Source organism: Mesoplodon bidens (assembly GCF_964165515.1).
Source record: "Mesoplodon bidens genome assembly, chromosome: 3".
NCBI lineage: Eukaryota > Metazoa > Chordata > Mammalia > Artiodactyla > Ziphiidae > Mesoplodon > Mesoplodon bidens.
Window position 1 is genome coordinate 177,215,864 of NC_138178.1, and position 23,927 is coordinate 177,239,790.

The 23,927-nt window shown below is 50.0% G+C and overlaps 1 protein-coding gene across 1 annotated transcript in view; it reads left to right on the top strand.

The window, feature by feature from the left end:
• The window catches only part of COA8 (cytochrome c oxidase assembly factor 8), a 37,494-nt gene extending 21,662 nt beyond the window's left edge, over positions 1-15,832 (top strand). Inside the window, exons 2-5 of the mRNA XM_081227181.1 lie at positions 3,884-4,081; positions 4,784-4,847; positions 12,808-12,898; positions 15,437-15,832. Of these exons, the coding sequence (XP_081083307.1) occupies positions 3,884-4,081; positions 4,784-4,847; positions 12,808-12,898; positions 15,437-15,542 (459 nt within the window). The 3' untranslated portion in view covers positions 15,543-15,832. The remainder of the gene's footprint in view (positions 1-3,883; positions 4,082-4,783; positions 4,848-12,807; positions 12,899-15,436) is intronic.
• Positions 15,833-23,927: the final 8,095 nt, after the last annotated feature.

Sequence of the window (23,927 nt, forward strand, 5' to 3'; positions counted from 1 at the left end):
CCCTGCATTGGCAGATGGATTCTTAACCACTGCGCCACCAGGGAAGTCCTCTATCAATCTTTTTTTTCCCCAGTCAAATGCTGTATTCTTTTACCTAATCTGTCAAGGGTCCTTAAAATTTTGAAATTTTGTTTAGAAGATACTTTTCTAGAAACGTTTTGAGAGTCTGAGGGAATCATACGTACTTTTCAACATTTCCGGCTCATTCACTTATTCTAGAGTCAAAATAATTTTCTAAATAGTAAGCATTCCTTTTTTTAAAAAATGTATTTATTTAATTATTTATTTTGGCTGCGCTCGGGCTCGTTGTGGCCCTCGGGCTCCTCTGGTTGTGACGCTTAGTTGAGGTATGTGGGATCTTAGTTCCAGGGATTGAACCTGGGATCAAACCCGAGCCCCCTGCATTGGGAGCGTGGAGTCTTAACCACTGGACCACCAGGGAAGTCCCAAAATAGTAAGCATTCTAATGCTGAGCTGAACATGCCACAGATTTTTAATAAAATATTATACATGCCAGTGTTGTCCTAAAGGCAGAGCTATAATGTGTTATAACTCAGAAACTGTGTTCTCAGATGTAAGGAGAAGCTTTTTGCATGAGTGGATGTCCCTGCATATTTTGTAATGTAACTTGACCTGCTGAACTCTGGGCGGTGATGGCAGAGCTGATGTAACCTGCTCAGGTGTTCTCTGTGGTCTGAACTGTCCACACTAGGTGGCCACACCAAGCTTTGTAACCCACTTCCCGACCAAACCCGCCGCTATCCTTGTCATGTTTTAAATTCTTCCTATTTTTAGACTGCCTGGGAATTTAGAAGATTTAGGAAGGTCATAGCATCCCAGACAAGGAGAGGGCCGCCGGGTAGTGCTGCATTTAGCACAGTCTCCTTCAGTTAATGGCACATTCTTGGGACGCTTGGTGTAGGTTGGTGGTGCTTAGTGGCAGCCGTCAAAGTGAAAACTAACTGACTGTGTTTCCTGAAGAGTGACTTGGTTTCCTTTCTCCGTCTATGCTTGGTTCTTTACTCTAATTGTCCAGGCTTGAGTCCAGGGACCGGAAGATGGTCAGACCCGCACCAGGGAGAGGAGCGCTGAGGACTGTCCACCAGGCTGAGCTTCCGCCTCACGTCTCCTTTGCTCCCCTGGTGCTCTTGCCACGTGAGCCATTGCACAGCTGCACCTGGTTTTCTGCACTAATTTGTGAAATTATTAGCTATTAAAGCTACGTTTTTCAAATGAAATTGTCAGTAAGCTGCTTACTGATAGAAAAAGAGCTGCTTTATCTTAAACCTTGCAAACCCTGCATCTCTATTTTTAGTTCCTTGGAAGTTGCAGCTTATAATGGTGATAGTGAAGTACTGAAATATCCTAAATGAAGGGCCTTCTAAATGCAAAAGAACTGTTAATTATGTTCAATATAGTAATTTTTTATCTTTGTAAGCTTTACCACTCTTTTTTTTTTTTTTTTTTTTTTTTTGCGGTATGCGGGCCTCTCACTGTTGTGGCCTCTCCCGTTGCGGAGCACAGCCTCCGGACGCGCAGGCTCTGGACGCGCAGGCTCAGCAGCCATGGCTCACGGGCCCAGCCGCTCTGCGGCATGTGGGATCCTCCCGGACCGGGGCACGAACCCGTGTCCCCTGAATCGGCAGGCAGACTCTCAACCACTGCGCCACCAGGGAAGCCCTTACCACTCTTTTAATTGACTTTATTGAGGTGTAATTAATTAATTAATTAACTAGTTAGTTAGTTAGTTTGTTTATTTTTACGGTATGTGGGCCTCTCACTGTTGTGGTCTCTCCCGTTGTGGAGCACAGGCTCCAGACGCGCAGGCTCGGCAACCATGGCCCACGGGCCCAGCCGCTCTGTGGCATGTGGGATCTTCCCGGACTGGGGCACGAAACCGTGTCCCCTGCATCGGCAGGCGGACTCCCAACCACTGCACCACCAGGGAAGCCCGAGGCGTAATTTATATACAGTAAAATGAGTGCACGCATTTTGAGTTTGATGAGTTGTGACAAATGTGTAAATCTGTGCAATCTCCACCCCAGTAAGATCTAGAACATCACTCCAATCCCCTCCACCCCTCACTCTGGGCTACCACTGATCTGATTACTTTTTCTAGAATGTCACATAAGTGGAATCACATAGGATGTCCTCTTTGGTGCCTGGCTCTTTCGCTCTGTATGTTTTGAGATCTGTCCGTGTTCCACCTGTCCGTGGCTCACTCCTCTCTGCTGCTGAGTAGTCTTCTGGTTGTTTCTGGAGGGAGGACTGGCGGGAGGCACTCCGATGTTCCGGAGGTAGAAGTCGTGCTCAGTAGAGCGTCTGCTTTTTTAAAATCGGAGGACAGTTAATTTACAGTGTTGTGTTACCTTCGGGTGTACAGCAAAGTGATTTAGTTATACATTTTCCATTATAGGTAGAGCTTTCTTTTTTAAAAATAGGCTATAAGGGATTTCCAAACTGAATGTTATTTCCCCTCATGGATTGTGGTTACATTGATCTTTTAACAGACAAATGGATAGTTAGTCTTTTGATTACTCAGCTGATCTCTTTATTTTAATATCAGGTTTATTGAAGTCCAGTTCACATATAGTAAAATTCACTCCTGGCAGACATGTACGCCACAATTCAAGATATCGATCAGTTTCACCACCCCAGAAAATTCCTTTGTAGCCACCCCCTTCCTCCACCCCAGCACCTGTCTTTTCCAGGATGTCTTGGGTGTAGAATCATCCAGTGTGCACCCTCTTTGGTGTGGCCTCTTCAATCAGCATAGTGCCTTTGAGATTCATCTGTGTTACCTGTAGTCTCCTCTGTTGTCGAGTACTGTCCATCACATGTATGTGCCATGCTGTGTTTTTCTGTTCATCAGTGGAAGGGTATTTCATCTAATTCCAGATTTTGGCAGTTATACATAAAGCCACTTTAAACAGTCATATCCAGGTTTTCGTGCGAACATGTGTACTCATGCATCTTGGATAAATAACCTGGGAAGGGGTTGCTGGGTTGTATGTTAGGTGTGTGTTTAACTTTATAATGGACTGCTGACTTTTTTCCCAAGTGGTTGTACCATTTTGCATTGCCATGAGCAATATTTAAGAATTTGATTGTTTTATGTCCTTGACAGCACTTGTTTTGGCAGATTTTTTTTTAGCCATATTAATAGGTGTGTAGTGATATCTCATTGTGGTTTTGATTTGCATTTCTCTAATGACTAATGATGTTGAGCATTTTTTATGTGCTTTTATTTGTCATCTATATATCTTCTTCGGAAACTTTTATTTAAATATTTTGCCCATTTTTAAATTGGGTTGTGTGTTTTCTTATTATGGAGTTTTGAAAAGTCTCTATATATTCTAGAAACAAGTCCTTTTACAGATTTGCATGTATTTTCTCCCAGTCTGTGGCTTGTCTTTTCATTTTCTTAATAGTGTCTTTAGGAGAACAGAAGATTTTAACTTTGGTGAAGTCCAGTTCATCTATTTCTTATTTTGTGGATTGTGCTTTTGGTGTTGTACGTAAGAAATCTTTGCCTAATCCAAGCTTGTAGAATTTTTACTGTGTTTTAGAAGATTCATAGTTTTAGATTTTACATTTTCCGTCTTTGATCCATTTTGCGTTAATTTTTGTATATGATGCAAAGCACAGGTTGACATTCTTTTTTCGCCTTAGGATGTTGAATTAGTCCAGCACCATTGTTGAACATGTTTGGTGTAGTATTAATGTGAATGCTATTTATTATAGTTCTTTTAATTTGGATATTCCCTGGCACATAGTCTTAAAAAGAGGAAGCTAACAAGGGTCTTTAATAAATCTGGGCTGTTCACTTTATAATACTAGAGATTCGTTAAGTTGTACAGTAACCCCATGCGTTTTGTTAAAGGTCTCAAGATTCTGCCCTCCAAGAAAATCTTGCCATGATTGGATAGGACCCCCAGATAAATATTCAAACCTTCGACCTGTTCACTTCTACATCCCTGAAAATGAATCGCCATTGGAACAAAAGTTAAGAGAATTAAGACAAGAAACACAGGAATGGAACCAACAGTTCTGGGCAAACCAGAATTTGACTTTTCTTAAGGTAAGTTTAGGTTTCGGGTCAGAATGAGAAATAATACAGTTGGCCACTTGGGGGTGCTAAATCTTTAGCCTCTGCTTTGCCTTTCAGTTATTTGGCAGCATCTCATTGCTTCCCCGCCACACATATGTATGCGTAGAATTTTTAAATCGGTATGTAACTGTAAAGAAGAAATATTGATCATTCACAGAATCACTGATCTTGAGACGTTCAAGGAAGTAAAGGGAGCAGCAGAGCCAGAACCAGAACCGCAGGTTCCACGTGTATATACGCCTGTGTGTGTGCGTTTATGAAACTATGGTGTCTGGGACGTGTTGTCATTCTTCCTGAGGATTCAGGATTCTTAACAGCATACTCATCAATAAACTACGAGAAAGGAGTATAAATATTCTAATCCAGAAGAAAGACTTAGGCGATACACATTTATCCATTTGGGCAGGCTAAGTCACATGGAGTCGCATTTATCTTATTCTGTGGATTTATAAACAAACAGTGCCTCCCAGAGGTTATTAAACATCTCATTTTCAAATCCTATTTCAAGCATGAAACTTTTAACTAAGTTCAGATGGTTTAAAGCAGGCTTTGAGATGGGCCACTTCTCAGGAAATCCACATCCAGACTTCTCCAGAGCGCTGAGAGCTGTGTCCTAGCCAAGGAAAAGCGGAAAGACGAAGAAAGGGGATTCTGATAGCTGTCTTCTTTTAGGAAAAAGAAAAATTTGTTGACTCAAGACTAAAAGCCAAAGGCCTGGAACTGAGAGCTGAATCAGGTGAGTGAGTTCTTTTTCTGCCAACACTGGTTTTGTTTGAGTAACTATATGAGAAGGTGTGAAGAAAGAGTATGAGGGCCTCCCTGGCTGTCCAGCGGTTAAGACCCGCACTCCCACTGCATGGGGTGCAGGTTCCACCCCTGGTCAGAGAACTAGATCCCATGTTCCTCTCGGCACAGCCAAAAAAAAAGAAACGAAAAAGAAAGAATGTTGAATGAAGTAGAGAAGCTCAGGGGGCAGGCGCTGTGAGGCCGCGTCCTCAGTGGGACGTGGCTCCAGGGGCAGGCGCTGTGAGGCCGTGTCCTCGGTGGGACGTGGCTCCAGTGGCAGGCGCTGTGAGGCCATGTCCTCAGTGGGACGTGGCTCCAGGGGCAGGCGCTGTGAGGCCGTGTCCTTGGTGGGACGTGGCTCCAGGGGCAGGCGCTCTGAGCCCGTGTCCTCAGTGGGATGCACGTCTGTCCTCCTCCTGCTCCCTCTCCTGTCTTTGGGTGAGGTCAGCCCTCTTGTCATATTGGGTCATTCTGACCGATGACCTCTTTCTGACCTTTGGGCTTATATCCGAGGTCCCATGGTTCAGCAGCCTCTGTCTCTTCTGCCCTGGCTTCTCTTCCCTACTTCCTGATGGCAGTTCATGGTCCCACTGGCCGTGAGCCGGAAACTGCAGAGTCATCCTGGAAGCCCCTCCCCACCCCTTCATCCTTCATCTCTCCACCAGATTTACCTCTTAGGTGTTTCTCAGCACCTTTGCTACTCCCTGTCCTTTTTTGTTTTAATATAATAAATTTATTTTTATTTGGCTGCGTTGGGTCTTTGTTGCTGTGCACAGGCTTCCTCTAGTTGTGGCTCGCGGGATTTAGAGCGCAGGCTCAGTAGTTGTGGCGCACAGACTTAGTTGCTCGGTGGCATGTGGGATCTTCCCAGACCAGGGCTTGAACCCATGTTCTCTGCATTGGCAGGCAGATTTTTAACCACTGCGCCACCAGGGCAGTCCCTACTCCCTGTCCTTTAAACATGGCTTTAATTCAGGCTCTTGTTAATTCTCTGCCTATTGCAGTATCTTCCTAATTGGTTCCCTGGCCCCCAGTCTTTAAATCGGGGGTCATCAGACTTTCTATAAAGGGCTAGATAGTAAATAGTTTAGTCTCTCTGGGTCTCTCCTTCAACTGGTCAGCTCTGCTGTTGTTCTGTGAAAGCAGCCATAGAAAAAAATAAATTAATGGGCGTGAACTTGTCCCAATAAAACTGTATTTACAAAATCAGCTGGTAGGCCAGATTTGGCCTACAGGCTGTAGTTTAGCAACTCATGCCTTAAATCCATTCTTTGCAGTGTAGCCAGTCTGTTCTACCCAAAGTGCAGTTCTGACAGTTGCCACTCAGCTTAGGTTCTTAGATTTCCTGGGACGACAGAGTGACAGCCGTGCTCCTCCTTCTGGATTGGAGGCCTGCCCGGCCCCTGCCCGTTTTACCTGTTTTACCTGTCCCTCTGCCTACCATGCTGTCCTTTCTTTTGGATGGAGAATCTAGTGCTCAAAATAACCTTGAATCATTTTGTCTTGCTGTTGACGTTCGGCCTGAATAAGATTTTGTTCTGTTGGTTAAACAGATGTCTACTGTCAAAACATTCTGTTGGAAAATCTGAAATTGTTGACCCCCAAAGCCAGGTCTTTGTTGGGCTAAAGCACCGTGACTCTCCCTGCTCGTGGTAGCCTTGCCTGGGCTCATTAGAATAGAGGTCTGGGAAGGATGGAGTTAGCCCCGTGCTGGGCCCAGTCCTATGCTGTCTGCTGCACAGGCCCCGCTGAGGGTCTGGGAGGGCAGGAGTGGGCAGGAGTGAGCAGGAAAGGGTGCTGTGTCCTATCAGTTTTTGTTTGTTTTTTGTTTGTTTTGGGGGGGGGCAATAAATATTTTAATTTTTTATTTTTATGGTGACAGACAATTTTCAAGTTTATTTCCTTTTTTTTTTTTAATACAAAGCTAAACCACAAACAGGTACAACCAAGACATTTTATCTCCCATTTACACACTCCCATTGAATCCTCCTCCAATTGGCTGACCGCTGAGCAGGCAAGTGTGGGGTGAGGGGAGAACTTTCTTAGGGAGCACCGTCCTTAGGCTGGGGGCGGGGACATCGAGGCGAGGACAGGCTGTCATCCCGAAGCACAGAATGAGAGCCCCGACTTCAGGACTGTGCCCTTTGCACATATGTTCTGTTTTATTTCCCACGGTGAACCAATGAAGTAGGTACTGTTACTTTTACCATTTTGTAGATGAGGATCCCGAGGACGAGTTGTTTGACCAAAATCACAGAGTGAGTAAGTGGAGGGGCCTAGGTCCTGACCTGGAGAGTGGGTCCCAGGGAGGCCCACGGGCCACTGTCTTCTGTGAGTATCATGGGTTCCTACTGATGGCGTTACTGAACGTTGAAAGATGGGCCTTAATTAGATTTCAGATTAGTTTGGTAAGAAAACAGGAAAGAGTATGTTGAGGAAAGGACTCGTGAAGGGAGGTGCCCGCTCTGTCAGCTGTTTACACAGTTACCAGGCTGCAGTGATGGAGATGGGGGCAGGGGGACAGGTGGGTCACCCCCGTGGGCCAGAGCACACATGTGTGATACCTGAGTGCAGGGGTCTCACAGAACCCAGGAAAGAGGAGTTTCGTTTAATAAATGATGTTGGAGAAACTAATCATTTTAGGCCCAAAAGGATAAATTTAGATTCATGCTCCCTGTAATACAAATGTATTCCAAACGGATGAAAAAGTTAATTATTAAAAATCAGTTGTTTATGGAGTAAAAAGTGAAGTACATCGCTCCTAGTTGTAGAAAGTCTAACAATAAAAGTGACCCTCCATTATCTGGAGGAGTGATGATTCCCTGAGCTTGACAGTCAAGGTAGAAAGATTCAAGAACGTGAAAACTGACAGTGTCTGGATTAGTCAGGATTCCTTTCATCTGTCCTCCTGGAAAGGAGAGTCTGCTGAGGGGACACGAAGTGGCTCACACCCAGGATCAGGGGAGAGCCGGGCCCAGGCATGGCCTGCACTCAGATGCTGGCACCAGAGGGAGCCCAGGGCATCCTCCCTCCTCTCGTTTCACCTCTTCTCTACCCTGCTGCTGCAGCCTTCTCTTGCCGTAAACAGGCCTTCTCCACCTCTCAGTTTATACCTCCCAGGTCCAGGGAAGTAGCCAGACTGAGGCTCTGCCCAGGCGGGGTTCTGCTGAAGGAGTGAGGCTGCTCCACAGACAGCGCCCAGCAAACCCGAGGGCCAGGCAGGGGGTCCACGTCCAGGAAACGCATTGAACGTGAACGGCAGGTGGTGGGAGGCGTGTGTGGCAGAGATGAAGAGGCGTGTGGACTTTATGAAAAGCCTTAACGACTTTGTAGAAATAACAAAACACCTGCAGGTGAATAATGTGACTACAAGAAAAAGACTCCTCAAACTAAATTTCACAGTGTGTATTAAAACAGCACCTAGGCCTTGTTTTATGCTTACTGAACTCAAGGAGATGTTTTCCCAGCTCCTTTTCCAGAAGGATTTAGTTGCATGAAGTACGCATATGCCAAGAAGCGGGGAAATTATGACCACTGCATATCTAAGAATTCATCCTATAGGAAAACATGGGAAGACTTCACTCTGTTCCTTGCAGCATTGACTTTCATTGCCAAACAGTGGAGAGTATCTAAATATCCGGTCATTTCAGATTAGATAAGGCTGTGGTGGCCCACTGCGCACTGGATGTTCACTGGAATATCCTGCAGCAAGTCTAGGAACATCATTGACTTAATTTCAAGCGCGAAGAGTAGATACCGTGATGTCAGCGCTGCCTGCCCCCAGATGAAATCTCATGTAAGGCAGGCAGTGCCGTGGGAGGGTTCTTGCCTCTAGTTTCTTGTACTGCTGAAGTGTTTATGCAGCTGGAGTGGGGTGCCATCAGGATGGATTTACTTTAAGTCAGCTGGTATTTAAGAAACACCCACTCGGTTTTCGGTAAATGTGTAATAAACTAGATTGTCTGCCTGTCATTCTTAGTATTTCTAAAGTTCAGTATCACATTGCAGCGTTGACAGGTGTGGAATCTGAAGTACTTAGCAAACATTTATGGTGCTTCTGCTTTATGCTGAGCGTCTCCTGGGAATGTTTGGGCAGGACACCAAACTAGACCAGTGGCTGAAGGTGGCACCGCGACCTGTCCTTAGAACCCTGGGGCGCCTGCTGTTGTGCCAGCAGCGGGGACGCGTGCGCCCCTCTGTGCCAGGCCCGTCCCACCACCTGCCGCCCCAACCGCGACTCCGTTTGTCTGAGGGCAGCCTTCTGAGGTGTGCTGTTGTGACCCGCGTCCTGGAGCCCGGGGAAGCCACAGTCCGGCCACAGGGCCGGCGAGGGACGGAAGCCCGGCCCGTGGAACCGCTGCCTGCGGGGCCGGGAGGACACGACCCACCTGCTCAGCTCCTCTCGTCAGTGTGAGAGGCAGGGGAGGCCGGCTGGAGGGTGCGCACACGCCTCTCCCTGGAGGACCGGCGGAACCTGCTTGCGTGCTGGCCCGCCCCCTGAAGCGAGAGCTCCAGCCCTGCCTGCCCCTCCCCTCCCGCACTCTGTTCAGCCGCGTGTCTGCCTCTCCACACCCTTCGTCTGCTCTGCCCACGCTGCTCGCCTTCTCTGCCCTGTGGAGTCCTGGCTGGCTGTCGGCTTCCCTGGGAGCCTTCGGCTTCCCTCCCCTCCTCAGGCAGCTGGTTGTCCCTCTCTTTCCCCGATCAGCATCCACCCCTTGATTGATTCCAGGTATTTATTGAACACCTGCCACCTCCCAGGCTAGTCCTGGGGACCAGCTGGGGACAAGACAGAGCCGCGGCCTCGCCGTTGGGGAGCAGACCTCCTGGCGTGGCCCGGGAGGGTGACCAGCAGACAAGCAGCTCGGTGAACGCACTCCGCGCTCCCGGGGTGTTGACCGCGGGGGAGAAAGAAGCCGGGGGCGGGGGTGGAGGGGAGGGGCGGCGTTTTAGCAGGGGCCCTGGAGAAGCCCTCTCTGGGGGGCGTCGGGGGAGGTTGGGAGCGGGTCTTCCAGATGGAGGTTTCGAGGGCCAGCAGGAGGCTGGGTCAGCGGAGTGAGGACACGTGGACTCGACTCTTCACTCAGGCGCGGGGGTCCAGGTGACACGTGGGGCCCTGCTCAGGCCGGCTGGGAGGTGGCCCTTCTGTCTTTGTGGGGGACGGCCACGCTTGTACGGTGCGGTCTGCGTGTGCCTTTGTGCTGTGTGAGTTCAGGGTTGGCCGCGTTCCCTCCTGTTTCTGTAAACACGTGCCCTGGGGCTACCTTCCCAGCTCTGTCTCTGCCCCCAAATCCTGGTGCAGCTGCAGTGTCAGCATCAGCTTTGCAGCCAGGAAACACGGCCTCTGTCTGGAGTCCTGGCGAGTGGACTGACCCCTGGGGGACCCAGAGCGGGGGCCTCTCTGTTTGGGGGCGCTCTGCACGTGCAGGGACCCCGGGTGCGATGCCTCTTCGGAACTCCGGGCTTCTAAGCCAGACGGCTCTCTCCCCATGGTCTCATTCCTTCGCCCCTGAGCCGCTGCGGGGTGTCCTGAGACTGGCCCCTGGCCTGCTGTACCGTCCCGAGTCACAGGGGCCCTACTGCCCGCTTGGCAGGCTGTGGTTCCTGTCCTGTGTGGCCTGTCAAGTCTCGTGAGAGTGTGGAGGGCAGGGGCAGCCCTGAGGGTGGGCGTCACGGTTGGCATCTCCTACCACGGAGGCGACCAGGTCAGTCCTTGTGTGTGTCACCAGTCCCCACCAGCACCTAGTGTGTTACCGGGTTCAGTGTGTGCGCACTGACTCGGAGTGGCATGGTTAGGCTGCTGTCTGCCCCGGGCTGCGTTCTACTTAGGAAGCATGTCGTTTCCCTTATGCTGATACACTGGTAGCTCACAGTCTCCACTCAGAAACTTCAGAAAGCATTGGCCTGTGTGTGCTGAAACACATCGCACACCTATGCATATATCAATTGTGAAGAAAACTAGTTACACTGTAACCATTAGGGTCCAATGGTAGAGGAAGGTATTTTTCCCCTTAAGTCTCTTTTTCTTTACTGAGATATAATTCACGTACCGTAAAATTCACACTTTTTTTTTTTTTTTTTTTGCGGTACGCGGGCCTCTCACTGTTGTGGCCTTTCCCGTCGCCGAGCACAGTCTCCGGACGCGCAGGCTCAGTGGCCATGGCTCACGGGCCCAGCCGCTCCGCGGCATGTGGGATCTTCCCAGACCAGGGCACAAACCCGTGTCCCCTGCATCGGCAGGCGGACTCTCAACCACTGCGCCACCAGGGAAGCCCATTATTTGCCATTTTTATATCTCCTTTGGAGAAATGTTTATTCAAATCCTTTAAAATTGGGTTATTTTAAAGGATTTAATTGGGTTATTTCTCTTTTTATTGTTGAGTTGTAAGAGTTCTTTACATACTCTGGATATTAGACCCGTATTAGAAGGATGATTTGCAAATATTTTCTCCCATTCTCTAGGTTGTCTTTTCACTTTTTCAGTACTGCCCTTTGAAGCACAAAAATTTAAAATTTTGATGAAATCGGGACTTCCCTCGTGGTGCAGTGGTTAAGAATCTGCCTGCCAACACAGAGGACATGGGTTCAATCCCTGGTCCAGGAAGATCCCACATGCCACGGAGCAACTAAGCCTGTGGACCACAACTGCTGAGCCCATGTGCCACAACTACTGAAGCCTGTGTGCCTAGAGCCCATGCTCTGCAACAAGAGAAGCCACTGCAATGAGAAGCCCATGCACCACAACAAAGAGTAGCCCCCGCTCACCACAACTAGAGAAAGCCTGTGCGCAGCAGTGAAGACCCAACGCAACCAAAAATAAATAAATAAAATTAAAAAAAATTTTTTTTGGATGAAATCAATTTTTTTCTTTGTTTGCCTGTACTTTAGGTGTCATATCTAAAATGCATTGCTTAACTCAAGGTGATGAAGATTTGCACGTGTTTTCTTCCAAGAATTGTATAGTTTTATCTCTTACATTTAGGTCTTTGATTATTTTTGTTTATGGTGTGAGATGGGATTCAGCTTGTTTTTTTTTTTACATGTAGATATCCAGTTGTCCTAAGCATCGTTTGTTGAAAAGACTATTTGTCCCCATTGAATTGTCTTGGCACCCTTGTCAAAAATCACTTGCCCATCAATGTTTGGGTTTAGCTCTGTTCTATTGATCTATAAGCCTGTTCTTCTGCTGGTATCACACTGTCTCGATTACTGTAGCTTTGTAGTAAGTTTTGAATATGAGAAGTGTGAATCCTCCAACTATGATTTCCTTTTCCAAGGTTGCTCTGGCTGGCTACTGGGTTTCCTTGCATTTTTATATAAATTTTAGGATCCACTTACCAATTTCTTTTCTGTTTGTTTGGTTTTTTTTTTTTTTTTTTTTGGCCGCACCACGCAGCTTGTGGGATCTTAGTTCCCCAACCAGGGATTGAACCTGGGCCCTCGGCAATGAGAGCGCAGAGTCCTAACCACTGGACCACCAGGGAATTCCCTGTCAATTTCTGGGGCGAAAAAAAAAGGCCAGCTGGGGTTTTGGTAGGGTTTGTGTTGAATCTGTATGTCATTATGGGGGAGTGTTGCCACCTTAACGGTATTAGGTCTTTGAAACCATGAACATGGGATGTCTTTCCATTTATTTAGGTCCTTCACTTCTATGTTTTGTAGTTTTTAGTGTGTAAGTCTTATACTTCCTATCTTAAATTTATCCTGTCTTTCATTCTTTTTGATGCTGTTGTAAGAATTGTTTTCTTAATTTTGTTTTCAGATTGTTTATTGCAAGTGTACAGAAATACAGTTGATATTTGTATATTGATCTTGTATCCTGCAACCCTGCTGAACTCATTTGTTAAGTCTAATGATTATTTGTAGAACCCTTCCCCTTAATTCTTAATGTTTAAGTTGAAATTAATTTTCAGGTCAAAAAGCAACATTGAATGCAGAAGAAATGGCTGACTTTTACAAGGAATTTTTAAGTAAAAATTTTCAGAAGCACATGTATTACAACAGGTGGGTGTCTACGTTTTTCCTGAAAATTTGAATATCACAACCATATTCTAGGATTATTTTGCTATCTGAATTTAACATTTGTGTTTATATTAAAGGTAGAAGTTGCTATCAACTTAGTTTTTGCACTTTTAAATAAAATTGACAGCTTAAAGTTATTCGCATGGCAGCCCTAAAGCAGCTTGCACCCCTAGTGCGTAGACAGTGGGTTTCCTGCACCGACTGGATTCCAGGGTAGCCAGACGAAGGAGCATTTCTCTTGGTAGAAGAATGACAGCTAACGCGGGAGTGCTGGAGCTAGATCTGGGCCTGATCACCCTGCAGCTGCTAACCGCTGGGCAGCAGGGCCGATGGGGACTTCGTAATGGACGGGTCGGGCTGATCGCACCTGAACCCCTGGCGCCTATTCACGCCGTGCGGAGCGGGGCAGCGGCCTGCGTGCACCTCTGTGAGGTGTCCTCACCAAAGAAGGGGACTGCAGTCTGGCAGGCCTCCGGGTCTCATACCAGGTTACAGGAACAAGATAAAAGGGTGTGTTGGGGGGTGGAGAGAGCAGTTCACAGACCGTGCTTAAATCGTAGCCTGAAGATACAGTCCCAGATGTTGGAAATTCTGCAAGACAGATGATCCAGTTTCAACCAGTAACTAGGATTAAAAAAAAAAAAAAAAAAGGACAGCTTAAAGTTACTTGCACGGCAGCCCTAAAGCAGCTCGCGCCCCTGTGCGTAGACAGTGGTTCCACACAGGGGGAACTAATATTATAGAATAAAAGAGACTTCATGCCGTGTGGGGACATTGTTTGGATCCTAATACAGACAAACCACCTATGAAAAGGTATTTTTGACAGTCAGTCAAAGGAAACTGAACAGTGACTGTATATTAGGTTGTATAGATAAGTTATTGTTCATTTTATCAGATACAATGATGGTATTGTGGTTAGGTGTTTCTAAGAAAGGTTTTGACGATACATAGTGATGTGTATTCCCAGGTGTGACGATAGGACGTGGCGTTTGAGATTTGCTGTGACCTTCATAGGGCAGTGGCCACGCCGGATGGGCAGGTGGGGCAGGGTCTAGACAGTGGGGTGATCGTCAAGTCTGGAGGAGCTCTCGCGTGACACTCAGGCATGAAGCCCAGTCCTGCGCGTCCAGAGTCTGTTGCTAATGCTGTCATGTGTCACTCTGAACTAGCTGAGTTATTCAGTCAAGCCAGTATTAGTTAGGTTTCCCTGGACCTTTGATTTCTGGTGTGGACACAGCATGTTCACATCTTGCTTCCTCTCCGGTAAGCTTGATGTTTTCCGTGTGGCACTCGGAGTGGAGAGAAGGTCGGACAGCAGTGGAGCCTGAGCGCTCCCCCTCTGTGCCCGCACCACCTCCTGCCCCTGCTTTCCTTATGGAAACAGGAAAAGCTTAGTTTGTCTTTTCCACTACACTTTATCAGTTCAGGTTGTCTGTATCGGTGGAGTGGAATCTGGCTTTTCCCTAATAACCTAAGAACTTTAATCTCGGTGGGATACCAGTTTTCTTTTTTCTGGAAGCCTTTTTTATTTATTTAGGGCATTGCTTCCCATTTATAGCGTCATTGAAGTGGATAGAAATGTAAGGATCGTTCTCGCATGGAGAGGGGTTTTCTATCTAGCCGTGCAAAGGCTCCAGGAAATGGGCGTTTTTACCTCTTGCTAGTGCTTCACTTAAGCCCTTGATTATTCTCCATTCTTCTATGCTGAGATCCAGTCAACCATTTGAGTCTAGTCTGGAATAGCAGTTCCATGTTCCCTCATTAGCTCATTTGGACGAAAAGCATTGGCACTTGTTGGCATTTCAGCTTCCAAGGGCTCAGCACTGAGAGTCTGGAATGTGTGCTTTCCATTGTGGACACTTGCCAAGTTTTGCCCATTCAGCTGCTGACAATGCGGTGAATTTGCAAGTTCTGACATGTTCTTTAGAGTAATTCACAGGCAAGTGAGCCTATGACAGCGTGTAACTCCATCCCAGTATTTGTATGAGAAGTTCTGGAATGATCTCTTTCGAGACACAAGTTACCCAAAAGTTCAGATCATCTAGGAAAAGAAGATATGAAACTTGATGATGTTGGCACTTGCGATAAGTTAGCTTCTCAAGATGGAGTACTTTTGTCATGTGCTTCTTATGCAATTAAGGTGCCAAAGCCTGGAGGGTCCCCACTGAGTTCCTGCAGAGCCTCCAGTCCTTTTCTGAGAGGTTACGCCCCCATCGCTCTACAGTTGTGTCTCCGAGAGAATGCCACTGGGCTCTGGGGGCCCCAAAGCTTCTGAGAGCTCTTTCTGTGTCTTCTAGCAAAAACTGAGGAAGGCTGCAGCAGCCTCCAGGAGTGGGAAAAGCGGGGTCGGGGTGCACTGGGCACATCAGCCTGATGAAAATCCAGGTGGAAGGCAGGCTTTTATGGGCAGTCTAGCTTTAAAGAGGGCGGGAAATGGCAGAGATGGTGGGGAAGGGTGGAAGAGGAGACAGTTCGGATGCCTGAGCGTGGGTCATGTGTGCTTGTGCTGTTCTTCTTTAGGGACTGGTACAAGCGTAATTTTGCCATCACCTTCTTCATGGGAAAAGTGGCCCTGGAGAGGATTTGGAACAAGCTTAGACTGAAACGAAAGAAGACCAGCAATTAGGAGCCCACCCTGACCCACCCGCCAGCGTCTAAGTTTCCACGAGAAGCAGCTGCTTATAGGAGCTCGTTGTATGAGGGCTCTAAGACCTGTGTGTGCAGGGCAGGCTGGGAGGACGCGGGTCCTGGTGCGCTACGTGGCTCCGTCCTGACTGTGGATTCCAAGCTGGCTCTTGGCAGTGGAAGTGATGTTAAATAAAACCCAAGCACTGTGTGCCTGTTTTCTGTGTTTTTGAATTATACCAATTTGAAAGAGAACAATATAAAGAGATTAATAAAGTTTCACTTGAAAAATTTGACTCTACTGATAGGAATGTTTTGGAAGCTGGCTGCAGTGTTACCACGGCCTCACCCGACCAGTGAGCCCTGGTTATTGGAGGGCCCCGGGTCCAGGCCCTGTTGAAGCGCAGCTGTCCTGGGAGGTGTCCGGACACAGGCCCGGAAGCAGGTGTGGCTCCTCCAACAGACCCCAGGGGACTTCTCTCCATTTATTCCAGGGAGGCAGAGGCTGTTTCCAAGGTTTTCCTGAACAGCTCGCTGTGGCTCATGTCCCTCTGCTTCAGTTCTTATAAAATCAGCATTGTTTGAAGTAGGATTATGTGGTTATAAAATGATGAGGCTGTCTTTGTACTGGGTCCTGGAGCCGTGGCGGGGAAGGGGTGGGGGGACCTGCCTCAGCAGCGGGGACGTGGCCTTCAGAGCCAGGGCACAAGGTGACCTCTGAGGACAGATGAGACATCTGGATTTTACCAAAAGCCACTTGGCAAGCAGTTTTTTTTTTTTTTTTTAAGAAGATGTTGGGGGTAGGAGTTTATTAATTAATTTATTTTGGCTGTGTTGGGTCTTCGTTTCTGTGCGAGGGCTTTCTCTAGTTGCGGCAAGCGGGGGCCACTCTTCATCGCGGTGCGCGGGCCTCTCACTATCGCGGCCTCTCTTGCTGCGGAGCACAGGCTCCAGACGCGCAGGCTCAGTAGTCGTGACTCACGGGCCCAGCTGCTCCGCGGCATGTGGGATCCTCCCAGACCAGCGCTCGAACGCGTGTCCCCTGCGTTAGCAGGCGGATTCTCAACCACTGCGCCACCAGGGAAGCCCTGGCGAGCAGTGTTTATTCCCAAACGGGATGTGACACTGGGGTCGAACGGCTGGAGGTTTTCTGCGGCTTATACACTGCCGCCACCCACGATGACTTCCAGGAGGAAGTCCAGAGACCGGAGGAAGCACGTCATCCCACCCCCGCCCCGCCCCGCCCCGCCCCGCCCAGGCTTTTAAGGGCCACGCAGGTGGACGAGGGTGATGCCGAAGAGGAAAGCCGAGCGCTGGGCGCCACTGAGCGCCGTGGTTCCTGGCGAACGCTGTGCGGCCCATCAGCTCCGTGGGCTGTTAACCCAGGTGTCCATGGAGGTCCCCAGGGAGTGGAGTGCGTGCACCAAGCAGCGTGGGACACGAGGCTTCACAGAAGTAACCCCACCTCACGCATCACGCCACTGCCTCCGCTAAACACAACCTGTCACCAGCACATGTGACACTGCGTCTGCAAAGGAACGCCGCCACAGTTAGGGGACCGGGTTGGGCCCTGGTTCCATATGAGTGAGCCCGGAGGCATGAACTGTTCTCTAGCTTTTACTTCTTTGTGTTTTAATTATTTTATTTTTGGCTGCATCGGGTCTTAGATGCGGCACATGGGCTCTTCGTTGTGGTGCACGGGCTTCTCTCTAGTTGTGGCGCATGGGTTCCAGAGCACGTGGGCTCTGTAGTTTGCAACATGTGGGCTCTAGTTGAGGCTCGAGAGCTCAGTTGCCCCGCAGCATATGGGATCTTAGTTCCCCGACCAGGGATCGAACCCACATTCCCTGCATTGTAAGGAGGATTCTTTACCACTGGATCACTGGGGAAGTCTTTCTAGCTCTTTTTTTTTAAATGTATTTATTTTATTTATTTATTATTTCTGGCTGCATTGGGTCTTCATTGCTGCGCGCGGGCTTTCTCTAGTTGCGGCAAGCGGGAGCTACTCTTTGTTGCGGTGTGCGGGCTTCTCATTGCGGTGGCTTCTCTTGTTGTGGAGCGTGGGCTCTAGGCACACAGGCTTCAGTAGTTGTGGCACGTGAGCTCAGTAGTTGTGGCTCACGGGCTCTAGAGTGCAGGCTGCAGTAGTTGTGGCGCACGGGCTTAGTTGCTCCGCGGCATGTGGGATCTTCCCGGACCAGGGCTCGAACCTGTGTCCCCTGCACTGGCAGGAGGAGTCTTAACCACTGAGCCACCAGGGAAGCCCTCCCTTTTTTTAAAAAATAAATTTATTTATTTTATTTATTATTTTTGGCTGCGTTGGGTCTCCATTGCTGTGTGCGGGCTTTCTCTAGTTGCAGCGAGCGGGGGCTACTCTTTGTCGCAGTGCACGGGCTTCTCATTGCGATGGCTTCTCTTGTCGCAAAGCACGGGCTCTAGGTGCGCAGGCTTCAGTAGTTGCGACACACGGGCTCAGTAGTTGTGGTTCGTGGGCTCTAGAGTGCAGGCTCAGTACTTGCTCTGCGGCATGTGGGATCTACCCAGACCAGGTCTTAAGCCTGTGTCCCCTGCACTGGCAGATGGATTCTTAACCGCCATGCCACCAGGGAAGTCCTCTTTCCCTGTTTAACCCTAATAGCATATTGGAAAGTCTGACTCTGGGAGGTCCAGGGGAGCGTCTTTGTGACAGGCCTGCACAGAGGAGCCTTCCAGAGCAGACCGGTCTACCCAACCCCGCCTTCTGGCCTCAGCTTCCTTGGCCACGATGACACTCAACCTGACAGAACCCCTGGGCGCATTCCACGTGCCTGTCGGGTCTCCTCACAAATGGGGAAATTAGTGACTAATAACACTCAAAGGGGCTGGTTCCCAGGCACCTCAGGGCCTCTGTGGGGGGAGGGCGACTGGAAGGCAGCCCCTGTCGTGAGTGGGAGTCGAGCATCTGCACCGGCGGTAGCTTAAGCAGGAGGTGCCTGTAGGTGGATGTTGACCCACGGGGTCTTCGGGGATTGCCTCTCCCCGAATGAGCCCGCACACCACTCCTGTGGCCGGCAACCCCCCACGGGCTCTGGAGGACACGTCGCAGCATCGGCTTCAAAGAAGCTCTGTGCTGTGTTCCGATCCTCCGTCCCTCCCCCGAGGACACAGGCTTGGCGGGCCCTTTTCCAGCCAGCCCTTCAGGCCACTTCCACACCGGAGGAGGGCGCACCGCCACGGAGGCGCCTGCACAGCAGGCCTCCTGTCCTGCACATTTGCAAAGACTATTTATTGTACACTTCTGATTAGTAGGGAGATCATAGAACGCATGGGAAATTGTATGATAAAGTTTTGTGTGTGTTGATTTGTTTTTCCCCACTAGCATTGCTTTTTTTCTACTTCTGAAAACAGAACAACAAATAGGCATATTCTGTTGACAATTTTTAAGTTAAAAATTTAAGAATGCCTCTGGTTGGAAAGTTGGGACAGTGCAGGGAGGAGCAGACAGCAAAGGAACAGCCTTCCTTTACGGGGAATCAGTTTCCCAAAGGGGAGGCTGTGCGTTCTTGCTCAGCAAGGCCGCCTGACTGGGGTTTTGGCGCCGGCCGTGCTCTCTCTTCCTCTGGGGTGCGGCCAAGCCCACTGGGGAGGCCTCAGTCCTGTTAGATTCCCTCTCAGATTCCATTGTACCCATGTTATTCTTATTTCAAAGTAATTGCCTTTTAACAACTTCCAGGCCTTCTGAATACATGCTTTGGCGCCTCCGTTTCTTCCCAAGGTGTTTGCATCGTGGTGTCTCATCTGCCACAGCTGGGAAAGCCCAGTGCTTCCCATGGGCCCCGGGCGTACGCCGCCAGCTCTTGGCCAGCTGCACGCTGCCCACCTGTGAAGGCTGTGGGTGAGTGGGAGCGTTCGTTCATCCCACAGATACTGAGTGCCTGTCCGTGCCAGGCACAGGGCCTGTGATGGTGAGGACTTGTTGTTGCTTCCGCTGCAGCGCTTACAGACTAGCAGGATTTAAGGTAGGAGAAAAAATTAGTCACGTGATGAAGAACCCATGAAGAATATTTTATGGAATCACCTGGTCTGATTTGCATGTTTATATTCAAGGTTAACCATAAATTTTAATTACGTTCCTTCAATGGCAGAAGCATCTCTACTTAAAATGTACTGCAATTATATCTAAGTGCTAGTTAATCAACATATTTTCTCGCTGGTATCACAAAGAAATAGCATTGTAAAGTTGATAACCAAATTTTATCTTTTTATTTTTTAACTTTTTGTTTTATGTTGGAGTACCATTGATAAACAACGCTGTGTTAGTTTCAAGTGTACAGCAAAGTGGATAACCACATTTTATTTTATTTTTTTATTTTTTATTTATTTATTTTTAAAAATATTTATTTATTTAATTGCACAGGGTCTTAGTTGTGGCATGTGAACTCTTAGCTGCAGCATGCATGTGGGATCTAGTTCCCTGACCAGGGATCGAACCCGGGACCCCTGCATTGGGAGTGCGGAGTCTTATCCACTATGCCACCAGGGAAGTCCAGATAGCCACATTTTTTTTTTTTTTTTTTTTTTTTTTGCGGTACGCGGGCCTCTCACTGTTGTGGCCTCTCCCGTTGCGGAGCGCAGGCTCCGGATGCGCAGGCTCAGCAGCCATGGCTCACGGGCCCAGCCGCTCCGTGGCATGTGGGATCTTCCCAGACCGGGGCACGAACCCGTATCCCCTGCATCGGCAGGCGGACTCTCAACCACTGCGCCACCAGGGAAGCCCCAGATAGCCACATTTTAAAACACGGGACTTCCAGTGGGGACGTACAGACAACTACGTGAGCCCTTCTAGGGCACTGTCCCCTCCACACCTTCCATCTGCTCCCTGAAGAAGGCACCTCTCGTGCCCGGTCCCTGTCCTGACCTCGGGGGCCTCAGGCGCAGCCTACAATGCCCTCACCCTCTGATTGGCTGGCAGACTTGCTTGTGTTACAAGACTTGGCTCCCCAGAAAAACTTCCCAGGGGGCCTGCCCCTCAGCTCTGCTCAGGAGACTTGCCCACCTGAACGGAGCTTTGCCGTGTCCATGGCTGGCGAGTGGCCCAGGGCACTGCCCCCCGAGCCTGCAGGAAAGGAGGGAGGCTGGAGGAGCAGCAAAGGTTTTACAGGCCAGGCCCAGAGAGGGCTGTCACTCATTTACCTTCCGTGGAAGCAACCCTTGTACCTGAGCAGAGGCGAGTTGGGTCAGGCTGGGGTGCTGGTGACTCTGGACGTGCCCGCTACCCCTTGCTGGGAGGCGCATCTCTATGGCATCCCTCTTAGGAAGCCTGACCCCTGTGCAGGGTGCCCTCCTCTCGGAGTGGACGAGCCTCACCTCAGAGATACCACAAGTCCCAGAGGCCGAATGGAGTGAAGAGTAATTTTGTGTGAGTATGTGTGGTAAACTACACATAACATTAAGTGAACCATTGTTTAAGTGAACAGTTCAGTGTCATAGAGCACATCCACATCACCACCATCCGTCTCCAGGACCTTGTCATCTGAAACTCTGTCTCCATGAAACACTAACTCTCCACCTCCACCCCCAGCCCCTGGCCCCCAACAGTCTGTGAGTCTGACTGCCCTGGGGGGTCTCATCCGTATTTGACCTTTTGCGATTGGCTTATTTCCCTTAGTGTGACATACTTAAGGCTCATCCATGTTGTAGCAAGTGAAGACGGTTTTGTTTGCCGTCTCAGCTCTGGCACCTAAGCCCTCTGAGCCTCAAATGCACTGTAGACCGAGAAGGGTGAGCCCTCCAGCAAAGGGCACGTGACGGTGTTCCATTTGGGGTCCTGTGAAGACAGTGGAGTCCTTGCTTATTCATTCATTCATTCATTCAACAAATGCTCAGAAGCACCTGCTGCACGCCAGGCCCTGCTCTCAGCCCTGGGAATGGAGCAGCCCTCATGGGCCGCCCTGCCCACCTTGTGGCCCCAGTGCCCTGTGCCCACATGGTGAGGACAGCCACCCTTGTTGCTGGGCAGTGCCCCTGCTCAGACACTCAGCTCACCTCACTGGTCTTCCAGGAAAGTCATTTCTTTCTTTTCATGCCATTGAAAATGAATTGATCAATCTTCCAAAAATGTTCAGGCTGCATTTGGAGCTGCTTGGCTATTGATTTGCGGTGATGATTGTCTTCACTGAGTCCTGAGTTGGTCCTTGGGTGGAAAAAGTACAGGAAGAGCTGCCGGAGGAGGGGATGAGATGGATGGACGAGGTCGGTAGGTGTCTTGAGGTGGTTTCTATCCAGGTAACTGGGGGCTCTAAGCTCCCCCAGGCCCATCCCCCTTCCCCTCACCCCAGCACACATACCTGAAGACTTGAGTTTATCGTCCAAACAGATCCACAGTGTGGTGCAGGGTGGGAAGATTAACACAAAGGAAGCCAGAGCTGTGGTGGAGAGGCCCTTGAGAGGCGCTGCTTGCTTGTCTCTGTGCACACGCAGGCACACACACCCGGGGTCCACCAGCCACAGCCAGACGGAGGAGCAAACAGCTGTGGGCACTGGCTTGTGAAGATTTGGCCCATCTGCCAGGAAAACCAGTAGGCAAACGAGATTTTATTTTAAAAAGAAAGCAGGGAAAAATAAAAAATAAAAAGAAAGCAGGGGGCTTCCCTGGTGGCGCAGTGGTTGAGAGTCCGCCTGCCGATGCAGGGGACACAGGTTCGTGCCCCGGTCCGGGAGGATCCCACATGCCGCAGAGCGGCTGGGCCCGTGAGCCATGGCCGCTGAGCCTGCACGTCCGGAGACTGTGCTCTGCAACGGGAGAGGCCACAACAGTGAGAGGCCCGCGAACCGAAAAAAAAAAAAAAAAAAAGCAGGGACTTCCCTGGTGGAGCAGTCGTTAAGAATCCGCCTGCCAATTCAGGGGACATGGGTTCAAGCTCTGGTTCAGGAAGATCCCACATGCCATGGAGAAACTTAAGCCCGTGTGCCACAACTATTGAGCCTGTGCTCTAGAACTCGCATGCCACAACAACTGAGCCCACGTGCCACAACTACTGAAGCCCACGTGCCTGGAGCCCGTGCTCCACAACAAGAGAAGCCACTGTGATGAGAAGCCCGTGCACCGCGATGAAGTGTAGCCCCCGCTCGCTGCAACTAGAGAAAGCCCGCACATAGCAATGAAGACCCAACGCAGCCACAAATAAATAAATAAATTTATTTAAAAAAAAAGAAAGCACAGCATCCTAATGTGTCCCTGGTGCCTCCCCAGGCCTGGCCACAGGGGTCATATGTCAAGCATGGCCCTGGCCTGGGGATCACCCAATCTGGTAGGGATGTAGCAGGACACCTGGCAGGGCCCCCGGCACAGACCCAGCTGCCCTGCCATGGCTGGGGGCCTTCTACGTAGAAAGCAAGACCTCCCATCAGCCGGGGTCCTGCTGCATCTGGCTACAGACTCCAGAATCTGAGCATCTGGTCATGCAGACATGGGGCCCAGAGGTCACCAAGGGACGTGACTGCCGGGGCCGGGGAGGTTGCCTTCATCCCCGTCGTCGCGCCCCCGCCCCACCCGGTGCTCGCCATGCTGCCTGGGGCAGAGTAGGCCGTGGACAGAAGTGTGCTCGTGATGGCACTTGTAGCGCCCCGGACCCCTTTACCGAATAACAGTAACAGTAATAGTGAGCAAGGGTTATTGTCTGCCAGGCACGGCTCCTGCAGCTTTATTTAGGTGGCTTCCTGGCATCCTCAGAACGGCCCTTGGAGGGTTCTGGGGCCCCTCAGAGCACAGGGCGAGGCGGGTCAGGCCAGCACAGGCCCCTGCATCCAGGGGCAATTTAGAATCAGATCTGCTCTGATTGGCCCGGCCAGGTCCTGGGCCCGCCCCCTGGCCTATCAGATGCTGGCGGGGAGGATGGATGCTGCGGAGCCCGAGTTCCCCGGTGTCCTGTTAGGTCAACAATGCGCGGAGGCTTGCAGTCACTGCTGCAGCGCTGGGGGGTCGTCCGTGAACAAAACTGGCAGACATCCTAGAGCGGGCAGACGTGCATGCAGTAAAGAGTAAATCGTACCAGGTGCTCAGTGCTGTGGGAAACTAGCAGGCAGACTAGGGAGTTTGGGAAGGAGCAGATGGCAGGGGCGCCTGACCCGGAGCCGGGCAAGAGTGACTAAGGCCCCGGGCTGCAGCGAGCCCGGCAGAGCCAAGAGCAGCAGGACGGCCAGCGTGGTGGCACAGCGGGAACCATGGAGGAGGAGGGTGGGAGGAGACAGGCCAGGGCCTGGCGGGCCACCACGAAGACCTGGCTTTTCCCCTGAGTGCTCCGGGGAGCCACCGAGGACTCTGTGAAAGGGAGGCCGTGGCCTCCTCACTCTGCCAGGGGGCCAGGGCAGCGGGGGAGCCCCACGTAGGCTACTGCCGGGACTCGGG